At 40.1% G+C, this 14,555-nt stretch overlaps 1 protein-coding gene across 1 annotated transcript in view; it reads left to right on the top strand.

Moving 5' to 3' along the window:
• The window catches only part of Rabep1 (rabaptin, RAB GTPase binding effector protein 1), a 113,102-nt gene that overhangs the window by 69,410 nt on the left and 29,137 nt on the right, over nt 1-14,555 (top strand). Inside the window, exons 9-12 of the mRNA XM_038327748.2 lie at nt 2,992-3,459; nt 4,890-4,994; nt 6,853-6,969; nt 9,539-9,637. Coding sequence (XP_038183676.1) covers nt 2,992-3,459; nt 4,890-4,994; nt 6,853-6,969; nt 9,539-9,637 — 789 coding nt within the window. The remainder of the gene's footprint in view (nt 1-2,991; nt 3,460-4,889; nt 4,995-6,852; nt 6,970-9,538; nt 9,638-14,555) is intronic.

The following is a 14,555-nucleotide window of genomic DNA, read 5'->3' as shown; positions in this document are numbered from 1 at the left end:
CCTGCCTCTGACTCCCGAGTGCTGGGATTATAAAGACGCGTGTCAGCGCTGCCCAACCTCTTGTTATTCCTACTCATTGTACAGTAGCCCGAGTCTGCCTTTGCCGCATACGTTTCTTTTACAGTTGATATGAGTAGATGCATAAAATGTGCACATGCAGCATAGAAGTAGCAGTTTCTACCTATCTCTTGTTTGAAAATATTTCTGTTATCACCAAAGAAGAGACCCTATGCCTCTTGCCAGCAGTCTGCTATGTCTCTGTGTTCTGGACATCTCCTGTAGATGAAGTTATGTGATGTTTGCTGTGCTTTTGGCTCCTTCCCTGTTACGCCTTACTTGAAACTTGACTCCGCGGTATCATCTGCTTTTCTTCCTGTCCCTGCTACACCTTCCTTTGCTCATCCTACAGTTTTTTTTTTTGGAAGAGAGTCTCTTTACATAGCTCTAGCTATTCTGTAACTCACTATGTGGACCAGGCTGGCTTGAAACTCACAGAGGTCTGTGTTCTGCGGCCTCCCAAGTGCTGGGGTAAAAGGTGGATTTAGTTATCTTTTTCAGTGGTTACTTCCAATTGTCTGTCCAAAGACTTCCATGTCCGTCTGTCTCGTCTGGTGAATGTCTGTACCTGGGTCTTCAGCAGGCACTTCACACTTAACATACCCAATTCCTCATTTTTTGGACAGATGCATAGCAGACTTAGGCCGCCAGCCAGCTCCCAAATCATGACACAGAGACTTACTATTATTAGTTTGAATCTTCAGTCTTGCTTAGGCTTGTTTCTGGTTAGCTCTTTTAACCTGTTTCTCTTATCTACATTTGCCTTAGGGCTTTTTACCTTTTCTTCTAAATGTTGTACTACTCTGTGTCTGTTGCTGGCAGCTGCCTAGCTTTTGGCCCCAGGCGTCCCCCTTGTTCTCTACTCTCTTCCCTCTTTAGCCTAGATTTTTCCTCCTATTTATTTTCTCTGCCCACCAGCCCTGCCTGTCCTTTTCTGCTGCACCACTGACCAGCTCTTTATTCAACCAGTCAGGTGCCTTAGGCAGGCAAGGTGAAACAAATGTAATACATTTTTACATAATTAAACAAATGCAGCATAAATAAAAGTAACACCTTTACACAGTTAAAGTAATATTTTGCAGCATAAATAAATGTAACACATCTTTGCCTAGCTAAATAATATTCCACAACAGAGATATTTCTTCTTGAGGTCTCAGAGCATGGAATTCACCAGTACTGTATTGTTAAATATAGTACTTATAAGAGCCTGTTTACTTGCTAAACCTCTCAAGAAACTACATATTTTTTGCAATTAAATTACTTTTATTTTAGTGTAGTCTTTTTTATACATTTTTTTATTGATATTTATTGAGCTCTACATTTTTCTTTGTTCCCCTCCCTGCCTCTCTCCTCCCCCCTTCAACCCTCCCCCAAGGTCCACAAGCTCCCAATTTACTCAGGAGATCTTGTCTTTTTATACTTCCTACTTCCCATGTAGATTAGATCTGTGTAAGTCTCTTTTCGTGTCCGCATTGTTGTCTAAGTTCTCTAGGATTGTGGTTTGTAGGATGGCTTTTTTTGCTTTATGTTTAAAAACCACATATGAGTGAGTACATGTGATAATTGTCTTTCTTTGGGTTACCTCACTCAAAATAATATTTTCTAGCTCCATCCATTTTCCTGAAAAATTCAAGCTGTCATTTTTTCTGCTGTGTGTACTCCATTGTGTGAATGTACCACATTTTTCTTATCTATTCTTTGGTCGGGGAACATTTAGGTTGTTTCCAGATTCTGGCTATGACAAACAAAGCTGCTATGAACATAGTTGAGCACATGTCCTTGTGGCACGATTGAGCATCCTTTGGATATATACCCAAAAGTGATATTACTGGGTCTTGAGGAAGGTTGTTTCCAAATTTTCTGAGAAATCACCACACTGACATCCAAAGGGGCTGTACCAGCTTGCATTCCCACCAGCAATGCAGGAGTGTTCCCTTTTCCCCACAACCTCTCCAGCATAAGTTGTCATCAGTGTTTTTGATCTTGGCCATTCTTACAGGTATAAGATGGAATCTCAGAGTTGTTTTGATTTGTATTTCTCTTATGACTAAGGATGTTGAACATTTCCTTAAGTGTTTTTCAGCCATTTTAGATTCCTCTGTTGAGAGTTCTCTGTTTAGGTCTGTACTCCATTTTTTTTTATTGGATTATGTGTTCTTTTGGTGTCCAATTTCTTGAGTTCTTTATATGTTTTGGAGATCAGACCTCTGTCTGATGTGGGATTAGTGAAGATCCTTTCCCCTTCTGTAGGCTGTCGTTTTTTCTTGTTGACCGTGTCCTTTGCTTTACAGAAGCTTTTCAGTTTCAGGAGGTCCCATTTATTAATTGTTTCTCTGTGTCTGTGCTGCTGGGGTTCTATTTAGGAAGTGGTTCCCTGTGCCAATGCGTTCAAGTGTACTTTCCACTTTCTCTTCTGTAAGGTTCAATGCGGCTGGCTTTATGTTGAGGTCTTTGATCCATTTGGACTTGAGTTTTGTGCATGGTGTTAGATATGGGTCTATTTTCATTCTTCTACATTTGATATTCAGTTATGCCAGCACCACTTGTTAAACATGCTTTCTTTTTTCCATTTGATATTTTTTGCTTCTTTATCAAAGATTCAGGTGTTCGAAGATGTCTGGATTGATATTCGGGTCTTCTACTTGGTTCCATTGGTCCTCCTGTCTGTTCTTATGCCAATACTAGGCTGTTTTCATTACTGGAAACTGCATCTTAAAATTAGGAGTTGTATTTTGTTCACACATCTAACCTGTGCCTTATTTGTGCCCAACATACAGAAGACATTTATTTGATAAATGGTTGTTCAGTGATTATGTAAGGCAACAACATGATTATTATGTTATGTGTGGCAAAATATATATAGTATGTGGTAACTTTTTTCTTTTGAGGTTCAAAAAATTATCTAAGTTGAAAATACGTGGTTTTGTATTTCAGGAGCATTTAGATAGCACCCATGGGTCAGTCCATTCCTTAGATGCAGACTTGCTGTTACCATCTGGAGATCCATTCAGTAAATCGGACAACGACATGTTCAAAGATGGACTCCGGAGAGCTCAGTCTACAGACAGCCTGGGAACTTCAAGTTCACTGCAATCAAAAGCATTAGGCTATAACTACAAAGCAAAGTCTGCTGGAAACTTGGATGAGTCGGATTTTGGACCACTGGTTGGAGCAGATTCTGTGTCTGAGAACTTTGATACTGTGTCCCTTGGGTCACTGCAGATGCCAAGTGGATTTATGTTAACCAAAGATCAAGAAAGAGCAATTAAGGCAATGACGCCTGAACAGGAGGAGACAGCATCTCTCCTCTCCAGCGTCACCCAAGGTATGGAGAGTGCATATGTATCTCCCAGTGGTTACCGCTTAGTGAGTGAGACCGAATGGAATCTCCTGCAGAAAGAGGTGAGTTTTTCTGACTTTGTTTCTTTCGTTCTCTTTTTGTTTTGAGACAGTTTCATGTAGCCAAAACTAGCCTCCAGTTTATTATACAGTGAAGATGACCTTGAAATTCAGAGATGACTCTTGGTCTTCCTCCTGCATCTCCCCAGTGCTGGGATTATAGGTGTGTGCCACCATAGCTTGCTCTCTCTGGCACTCTGAGGGGTTAGGTAACCTTGGTATTCAATGTTGTGTAGATAGTTCATGGAGTCAGTGCAGGCATGTGCTGCTAGCAAGTATGTGTTAGCACATACCCAGCCTTTGTCAAAGCTGCTTTGTGTCTTCTATATTGACAGTCACAGAAAGCTGACTAGCCAGTGGTGTTAACAAGCATCATCATTAGAACAGCCTAAATTTGGGCTTTTGATTTACTGAAGCTAAGCATATGCCATGATTCACTTACTCATTTTTCCTTTAGTTCTAAAATGCAAAAGTGGTTGAACACCTTATACAGAGAATGGGTTTAAGGAGGGTTGGGAAACCTGGGTGAGAAAAAAAGGCAGCCTTGATGAAGGGTGATTTTCTTTAAAGTTTTTCCAGACTTAGAATATGAAGTATTAAGAGTATAAATTGTGCCGGGCAGGTGGTGGCACATGCCTTTAATCCCAGCACTCGAGAGGCAGAGGCAGGAGGATCTCTTTGATTTCAAGGCCAGCCTGGTCTATAGAGCAAGTTCCAGGATAGTCACAGCTACACAGAGAAACCTGTCTTGGAGGGGAAAAGATGTAAGCTGTATTTGCACACTGCTTTGCAGACTTCCAAGTCTTTTCACAAATCTCATCTCTTTGACCTTTATTATTATAACGAGGCAGTCAGTTTATAACTGTCCCCAGTTAAAATGAAGAAACTGGCTCAGAAAGATCAAGTAAAACTTGGGTTAGAATCTAGGTTTCTGACATTAGTCCTTTCCCTTACTCAGGGCTACTTCTCTTAAAGAAGCACTCGGTGAGTAAGTGGAGCAGCCTGCTAGACCCCAGCAAACTGTTGTCCTTGAACAGGGCCTGTAAAGAGCCTGCTGCTTACTGGTGCCTTATCCAGTGAGCCACTGGGGCTGGTGGTGGGGGATGAATCGGCACTGCCTTTCTTTTTTCTTCCCGTTGGTTAGATAGCATTGAGTGAATGGGTAGCACCTTTTGCTTGTTTTGTGTGTTCTTCAAATCGGTGTTTTGTGGCCCTTGGTGCTATGTTGTATCCCTTGTTTTCCTACCATACTTGTACTGGAGGTTATGACTTGGCTATGACTCTGTATTATAATTTCTTCCTGTAAATCTCTGAAGTGTTTGCTCTGTGCTATTCACTGAGTAACATTGGTAAGAGTGTTCATTTGTTCCTTGAGTATGAGGCATAGAGTTTTTTTGTTCTGCCTGATAAGTGGTAATTTTGGTGCCCTTCAGGTACATAATGCTGGAAATAAGCTTGGTAGACGTTGTGATATGTGTTCCAATTATGAAAAACAGTTACAAGGAATTCAGATTCAGGAAGCTGAAACAAGAGACCAGGTGAGTTTCATTAGAGGCACAGAGTTGTCTTTTTTTTCCCTTTTCCTATCTTGTTTATGAAGTGTATCTATTTGGTTATGGAATAATATAGCACATATAGTGGCACCTGATTTCCAGTGAAAGCCCAACAGGACTCTGGGTATCCAAGCTTCATTAGCATGCCAACACTGTATCAGTCAACTCAGCTAACTTTGTTAGCTCTAAGATGCTAACAGCACTTTAGCTCTTTCCTCTGCACCCTGTTGCCCAGAGCACCAGCACCTAAACTTGATGCTGGGCTGATCTCACCCTCATAGTGGAAGGTACAGAGATTAGGGAGGTAAGACTTATTGTGGTCTCTAGATGTCATGGTGACCAGAATTTGGGCTCTTTGCTTACTGCCTATTTGTTGTAATTTCTTGACTTGATTAATGATAATTCATAGGGCACAGATGTTAAGCTTCCACAGGACTGCTGGCTTTGAGGGTAAAGTTCTTTTCCAAATACAGAATAGAATAGTACGACACTGGTAACACTTAGGAAACAATATAGAATTTAACAAGAGTAGGCCTTGTGAAAGCATGTCAAGAAAAGATAATATTTTTCATTGGTTGTTATGAAGATCATTTATTGTCTTTGCCATGAGACCTTGAAGGAGGTTAGAATGATGATCTCATTTTTCAAATGTCACTGGTATTCAGTTCCTCATCTGTAGTCTTTTTTTTTCCTGATAGTTTACTTGTGAATTTTCAAGCTACTTATAATAAAACTAAGATACTATATTGGCCTTTGCTAGCCTGATGTGGAAAAGGGCTGTCTCGGATTCCTTAGTTATTTCTATAGACTTCTGTAGACTTCTGTTGATGCTTCTTGCGTGTCTGGTGTTTTGCTGGATCCTAGTAATTCAGATAGAACTGAAAGATGGTTTTGGCCCTAAGGAACTTTCAGCATTACAAACTAAAATACAAGTTCAATCTAGCTCATTCCTAAAGATGAATATCTAGACTAGAGGACGATGTGCAGCTTAGCTGTAGGCTTGGGAAAGGCAGCCCTTGTGCTGTTTGCTTTAGAGCCTGCTTTCAAATTAGGAGAAGAACTAGGGGAGGAGAAAGTATATTCAAGGAGGAGAAGGGTACAGAGTCATGAGAGAGCACATGTTCCAGGACACGTGGCTGGTATGGGAGTTTATAAGCTAGTGGGAGAAGGAGCTGCAAAGAAGGCCAGAGGAGACTAGTGAGGAGAGGGGATTGAGTTTAAGCCTAGCAACTTTGGAGGCATTATTGCTTTCAAGTAGGAAAATTGTTGTAATTTCACTTTTATAAAATTTATAGGGTTCATGAGACTTGAAGATCAGAGGCAGGGGATAAAGTAGACAAGGAGGCCATTTCTAGATCCTAGAGGGCCTAGCAGAAAAGAGGTTTTCAAATGAGATTATGTATGTGAAAAAGCTGTTGCTAACTGTAAAGCATAGTGTAGTTCTTGAGGTCATTCATTTCTTTCTAAATTGACAAGTGTATGACACTTCTCAAAAAAAATATTGGAGTTATTTATTTTTAATTTACAAAAAGTTGTGGGCTGTGGGTGTAGCACAGCAGTAGAGCCATTACCTAGCATGCATGAAACCCTGGAATTAGCTCCTAGTGCCTCTGTAAAAAGAACAACAGCAGGGCTGGAGAGATGACTCAGAGGTTAAGAGCACTGGCTGCTTTTCCAGAGGTCCTGAGTTCAATTCCCAGCAACCACACGATGGCTCACAACCATCTGTAATGAGTCTGGTGCCCTCCTCTGGTGTGCAGGTGTACATGTAGGCAGAACATAATAAATAAATATTTTAAAAATCTCAATTGCTTCCTTCTTGTTGACTTTTTAAAATATATAGGTGAAAAAGCTTCAAGTCATGCTAAGGCAAGCCAATGACCAGCTAGAGAAGACGATGAAAGAGAAACAGGAGCTAGAGGACTTTATCAAACAGAGCACTGAGGACTCAAGCCACCAGGTGAGTGATGCATGAGAGATAACTAGCTTGTTATAAAATTTAAAAATTCAAAAAGTATCGTTATTTTATTTCTTTTGCTTTGAAGATTTGGTGTTTTTATTTTCTCTTGATAAAAAGTGTTTACTGATCTTTCTGTGTTGTTTTTTTTAAAAGGATTTAATTATATTTTAAATGTGTATGAGTGTTTTGCCTGCATGTATGCATGTGTACCACATGCATGCATGATCCCCTGGAAGGTCAGAAGAAGGGGTCAGATCCCCTGGAATTGGAGTTACATGGATTACTGTGAGCACCGTGTGGGTACTGGAAATCAAACTCAGGTCCTCTGCAAGAGCAGCACGTTTCTTAACTGCTGAGCCATCTCTACAGCATCTTGTTATCTATTATTCAGGGTGTTTCTTTTGAAATAATCGGTTAATGTGTTTAGTGTATTTCTAAGGGATCTGAGGGCTCCAACATTTCTTTTTTGTGTTTCCTTTGTTTTCCTCGGTGTACAAGAACCTCACTGACAAGTAGCCAGGACTTGATGGCTGGGACATTAGCTCAGTTGGTAGAGTGCTTGTCTAGTATTTATTAAGTATTGACTTTGATCCATAGCACTTTATAAACTAGGGGGTGATGGTACATACCTCTTATCTCATCGCTTGGGAGGTAGGGGCAAGAAGGTTAGAAGTTCAAGGCCATTCTTAGTTATGGAATTGGAGGCTCGTCTGGCTGTTTGAGACCTTGTCTCAAAAACCAAAACAAGGGCTGGCAAGATTGCTCAGTGAGTAAAGGTGTTTGCCACTGAGCCTGAGTTCAGTCCTGGTTCCCACCACCACCACCTGTTATCCTCCTCTATTATAATTATTATAATTTTTGCCATTATTGAGACAGGGTCTCTCTACATGGCCCTGGCTGTACTGGAACTCATTCTATAAACCAGGGTGGCCTTGAACTCACAGAAATCAACTGGTTCTGCCTCCAAAGTGCTAAGATTAAAGGCATGCATCGCCATGCCTGGCAAAAATTGTATCTAACTATACCACTATTTATCAGAACAGCAGTTGAGAGATGCCTAGATGTGTCTAGTTGTTGACAATGGTGATTTTTCTGTGAAGATTCTTACATGTCTCTTGGTGGATACAGGGACAGACTTGTCTTGGCACAGGGAGACATGGTGAGAGAGACTGGGAGGTGGTTTCATTGGCTTACCCTTCAGCTCTTCTAGCTGTCTTCCCCGGCCATTAGTTGTTCAAATATTTATGTGTAGTTAGACTTCTGTACTTCTATTTGCCTTTTTAATTTTATTTTTTAAAAATACTTTTTCTTTATTCTTGAGAATTTCATAATTGTATTTTCCATATTTTGTCTTTTGTTTCTTCAAGTCCATCTTTTAGTTAAGTTATTTTTCTTTAAATGTTTACTTCTCTGTAAAGCTATCCATTGCTTAGGTAATTGATTTTTTCCATGTATTATTTAATATTGGCTATTGTTTATTATCCCTAGTTCTCTGATAATTCCACATCTTGTCATTTAAGCCTTTGAATAAGGCAGTTCAGTAGCTAATAGCTCATGTATCTGTACCACTGAAGACCTGTATCTATTATTTGGTTTCTTACAAAGCCATACCCTTGTGTATTTGTATTAGATGCTGTATATTCTATAAAAATGAGTAATGAGGGTCTGGAGAGATGGCTCAGCAGTTAAGAGCACTGGGTTCTCTTCTAGAGATTCTGAGTTCAATTCCCAGCAACCACATGCTGGCTCACAACCAGCTGAAATGAGATCTGGTGCCTTCTTCTGTCTTGTAGATAGAACACTGTATACATAATAAACAAACAAACAAACAAATAAATAAATAAATCTAAAAAATGAATAATGAATGGACTGGGGCTGGGGATGTAGCTAAGTGGGTAGAGTGCTTGCCTAGCATGCACGAGGCCCTTGGCTCATTCCTCTGTACTACAGGTGATAGCCTTCTAATCCCAGTACTTGGGTGGTTGAGACAAGGCTGAAAGTTCAAGGGCATTTTCTTATGAGAGGCAGGTAACAGTGACACTCACGGTCCTACATCATTTTATGCAGTTACAGAAACTGAGATTGCATAAAGTTTTGAAGGTTAAATTATTTTAAAGTGTTCATTTTCCTAAGAATGTGGTCCTTGTGGATCTAGTTTACCAGGTGTTCTCTTGGTGCATCTCAATTTCTTTCTTGCCATCCTCGATGGCTCTCAGATGCCAACTTCTTAAAACTTCTTAAAAATATATTCTAAAAACTTAGAATATATTAACTTAAAACTTAAAAATATATTCTAAAAACTTCTTAAAAATATATTCTTACCTAGGTCCTGTGGGTTCTCATTATTCCCAGAACCAATTGCTATTGTTTGTAGGTGTGTGTCAGCATGTGACTTAAGCTTCCCTAATGCCTTGGGGTACCCAGAAGTTTTGCCATATAGCAGGGGCACACATTGGTTGAGTGAAAAATTAGTGGTTCCCATGGATTTGCTGTGGAGTAATGGGATGCAGGGCAGCTTCATATAGCGAAGTTGTAACTGTTTGTTTTCATGTGTGCATCTTCTATTCAGATATCTGCACTTGTTGTAAGAGCTCAAGCCTCCGAGGGCTTACTTGAAGAGTTACAACAGAGCTTTTCTCAAGCAAAGAGGGATGTTCAGGAACAGATGGTGAGTGTTTGAAATACATGTCATATGCTACCCTTATTCCTACTTTTTCTTCTCAAAATTATCTTTAATATGACTATTGCCCTGTTCAAAGTAGCTACAGTTATATATTCCAGGGCCTACAGAACATTTGTAATGCTAAAATATTATACAGACATCATTCCTTCTAAGCAGAGCTCATCCTACCCTGTTTCATCTTTACCTTTCCTGACTTGGAAACCTAATCAGAGTAAACTATGACAGGCCAGTATTTAACTTTCAGATTAAAATGCAAGCTAAAAGGATAGAGATAATTGTCATCTTCAGCTCACATAGCTTTTGAATACTTATGTGTTTTTCCTGGGCAGTTTATTTATTTAGAATAACCTTATTAATTTCCCAGAATTTATATATTTGTTGTAGCTCTGAAGATCTTTCAAGAGGTCATTAGATGTGAGGGATGGAAACAGAACTTCATGAGCAGTGGTCACCAGGAACCTTTGTGTGGTTCTGAGGCTTGGGTCTCCTTTCCTGCTAGTCTGGCTGTATCGAATGACTCTGTATCTAATGGTCGGGGCAGAGTTGTTCTTTCTGGGATACGACAGAGCTTTTATTTATCGAGTGCTTTCACAGGGACCACAGTTCTAAATATCAGAAGATTACAGGTGGGATGGTTGTATTTGTTTTTGATTGACATTCAACCAGTGCCTGAATGGCAACTCAGCCCGTCCTTGGACCCTATATCTGGTCCATGGGAATCCCCAGATCTTAATTATGGATGGGAAGTTCACATTGTTTATTTAAGTAGAGAAGACAAAATCATAATTGTTAAATTCTGAAAAAGCTTCATGGAGTTGTTTCTCACATCTTTTTTCTTTTTATCTTTTATAGCCCATTTGCCTCTGCATACACTGTGGAAGTTGATTCCATTAAAAATAGTGTGTATTAGGTGACATTGGAGAATTGATGGGATTCAGACTGAAACTTTTTGAGCATTTAATTTTCTCAAAATTACCATGAATGGTTCTTATGTTGTGAAAGAGGAACCCAGTGTCTTAGGCTCCTACAGAGTGACTGTAATGGGGATTGGGCACCTTAGCATCTCCCCCTTTGCATTTTGAGAAGCTTCACACTTGCAGGAAGTTGTGGAATTAGCTTTTGAAAGACTGCCATTTCAGCTGAGAGAGCTTGCTATATAGGCCTGTCATCTGACCCACAGTGGAAAGAGAGAACCTACTCCAGATGTTGTCCTCTGATCTCCATACACATGCCATAGCATGTATATGTACATTCACATCATACATACCATAGTATTGCTTAAGATTATTGCTTCAATTCAGCAGTTGCTGAAATTTTGCTACATTTGTCTCTTTCTGTCTTACTTTGCATGTAGGTATATTTTGTGCATGTTGTGTGTGTAGATGGAAGTTTTTGTCCCACCTGGTCCTACAGCCATTCAGTCCCAAAGAAACTCACAGAGGCTTATATTAATTATAAACTGTTTGGCCTCTTAGCTCATGCTTATTATTAGCTAGCTCTTACAACTTAAATTAACCCATAATTTTTGTCTATGTTTAGCCACGTGGCTTGGTACCTTACTCAGTAAGGCATTCTTATCTTGCTTCTTCTGTGTCTGGCTGATGACTGCGTTTCTGCCTTTCCTCTTCCCAGAATTCTCTTAGCCTGGTCACCCAGCTTTTACTTCCTGCCTGGCTATTAGCCAGTCAGCATTTTATTAAACCAATATGAGTGACAAATCTTTGCAGGGTACAAGAGCATTATTCCACAACATGGATGTCTGATTTGGGATGGACTCTTGGGAACTAAAGTGTAGACACTGTGATGTTCCCAAGATTGTGTTTCCTAGGAGTAAGGTGTCCTCTGTGACTAGAATATTCTTTTTACATCCTTTGATTAACCAGTTGTCCCCCAAATTTTTTAAAAAGATTTTTATTTATTTATTATGTATACAGTGTTCTGCCTTCATGTATCCCTGCAGGCTAGAAGAGGGCGCCAGATCTCATTACAGATGGTTGTGAGCCACCATGAAGTTGCTGGGAATTGAACTCAGGACCTCTGGAACAGCAGCTAGTGCTCTTAACTGCTGAGCCAACTCTCCTGCCCCAATAATTATAATTTTTAACTTTCATTTTGAAACCCAAGAACCAATCAGAAATCATTATTTTTTTTGGTCATTTTAGTCTTTTTTAAATTAATGTAGTAAAATACCCTGTCTCTTAAAAATGCCATTAATGCCAGGTGATGGTGGCGCACACCTTTGATCTCAGCACTTGGGAGGTAGAGGCAGGTGGTTCTCTGTGAGTTCGAGGCCAGCCTGGTCTATAAGAGCTAGTTCCAGGACAGGCACCAAAGCTACAGAGAAACCCTGTCTCGAAAAACAAAAAACAAACAAACAAAAAACCCATTAACATTTCTGAATAGTTTAACGTGGTTGTTTTACTCAGAATCCTTTAGGTTAATGTGCTGTAGAATGATTGTTTCCTCATGATTTAGTGGAGGTCAGAATTTTGACAGCAATAATGCACAGATGGAATTCTTTAGTGGTCAAGTCCTATCACGACAATGATGGATGTTCCAATATTGGTGATTGGTGAAGTTAGAGACACAGTAGTTCCAGAGCGTAAATATTGCCATTAGCAGCAAACTCACTAAATAGGCTCACTGTTTCTTTGTGGTTGTTTCTGCCCTTAGAATACATCCAGGTAAGGAGTATTCTAAGGTGCGTGGGACCTAAGAGGTATTCGAGTTCATCTTTGTGATTATGTCACTATCTACTATCTAGGGGTCTTGGTCAGGTTAAAGAATTAAAAGGCAGGAAAAAATAATTTTGATCTCTGCAGATGACAGCCAGAAAATTCTCAAACAGTTCTAAGTAAAAAAGAAATTAAGACACACACGTTCTTTTCTTTTCTTTCTTCCATATGCAGAAGGTAACAGGATGGTAATATTTAGTTTTAAGTGGATTTGTTACTGGATTTAAGGTCAGAACCTAAGTCCTAGCAGCCCTAACATGTGAAGTTTGGCCAGCCATTCTCAATAGTTCAATTAAAGACATAGTTAACATTGAAAAGTTTGGGTTAGGAGGATGGCTTAATTGCTAAAATTTTCGCTGTATGGTTTAGATCCATAGTTACCCACATAAAAGCCTTGTGTGATAGCAGGTATGCCTCTGTAACCATATTCAGGGATGGGGAATAATTGGCATTTGCAGAGATGTGCTGATTTCTGAAACTCATTGGCCAGCCAGCTTAGGTTTAGTGAGAGACCCTGTCTTTGAAATTTAGGTAGAGAGGTGTGGGGAGATGGCTCAGAGGTTAAGAGCACTGGCTGCTCTTCCAGAGGTCCTGAGTTCAATTCCCAGCAACCACATGGTGGCTCACAACCATCCATAATGGGATTCGGTGCCCTGTTCTGGTATGTAGGCATACATGCCAGAACACTATATAATAAGTAAATAAATCTTAAAAAATAAAATCAAACACTTTTTTTTAATTTTTTTTTTTTTTGTTTTTTCGAGACAGGGTTTCTCTGCAGCTTTTTTAGAGCCTGGCCTGGAACTAGCTCTTGTAGACCAGGTTGGCCTCGAACTCACAGAGATCCGCCTGCCTCTGCCTCCCAAGTGCTGGGATTAAAGGCATGTGCCACCACCGCCCGGCCAAACACTTTTTTTTTAAAGAAGAAATTTAGGTAGAATTAAGGTAGAGAGTGTTTAAGGACACTTAATGTTACCCTCTGAACTCTGCATACATGTGGCATATGTGTATAAATCTTGCACATTCTATACATAATAATAAAATTGCTTAAGACTCAAATACATTTGTTTGTATACATACACAGAGAGACAGGTCTCTACACATGATGTGGGATTCCCCTCTGTATGCTGTGAATATGTTTTATTACTATTGGTTAATGATTAAGCTGTTTCAGCCAGTGGCTTAGCAGAGCAAAGCTAGGTGGGAAATCCAGAGATATAGAGAGAAAGTAGGCAGAGTTAAGGAGATACCATGTAGTTACCAAAGGACAAGGACACTCCAGAAACTTACCGGTAGGCCACAGCCTCATGGCAATACACAGATTGATAGAAATTGTTAAAGAAGAACCTCTCTGCTGACACAAAATAACTTCAATTAAACCAGATTAGACCAAATCAAAAATGTCCATGTTTAATAAATGCCACGATCCCGGGTGGACTGGGACAGCATGGCTGAGAGAGAAGCCCACACAAACCCCAGAAACCATGTGTTCGTTTCTTTGGCACAAGCCTAAATATCCTGTGGGAGTGGTCTTGACCCTTCCCGGGGAGGGGTCAGTGCTTGGCAGGCTGGGAGTTGGAGTCTAAGCGCTTGGCAGGCTGGGAACTGGAGTCCAGACCAGGGCAATTCCCAGGCTAGGGGCTGGAGTGACACTTCCAACTCAATATTACTGAAATGGCTTAATTTAAGATGTAAGAGCTAGCTAGAAATATGCCTGAGAGATCAGCCAAACAATATGGTAATTAATATAGTTTCTGTGTGATTATTTGGGTCTGGGCAGCTGGGAAACAAAAGAGCAATTCCCTTTTACATATGCAGGCCACAGATTCTTCTCTTGACCAGGAACAGTTTTCTTTGGTTCTTTACTGCTGCTCTAATATGGCCACATTGGGAAGAACAAAGAGTTCAAGTGACACCTCCTCCCAAGTCCATCTCATGCTCCTAACAAGAGGGTTAAATTTAAACTGAAGGCAAGAGATGTGCACAGATAACTAAGTCATTTCTTTAAAGTTGTGGGCTCACCTATCATTGTCTCTTGTATTACCATAAGGTGGTCTGACAAGTCAGAACTATGTGGAATCTGTTTCTGGATGAGCTCCTTCTGGATGAACCCATGGTGGATTTTGTTTCTTCCAGTATGAGGCTCCTAGAGAAATTCCATTTCCTTG

Source organism: Arvicola amphibius, chromosome 4 (assembly GCF_903992535.2).
Source record: "Arvicola amphibius chromosome 4, mArvAmp1.2, whole genome shotgun sequence".
Taxonomy (NCBI): Eukaryota; Metazoa; Chordata; class Mammalia; order Rodentia; family Cricetidae; genus Arvicola; species Arvicola amphibius.
This window is presented reverse-complemented; position numbering and strand designations above follow the sequence as displayed.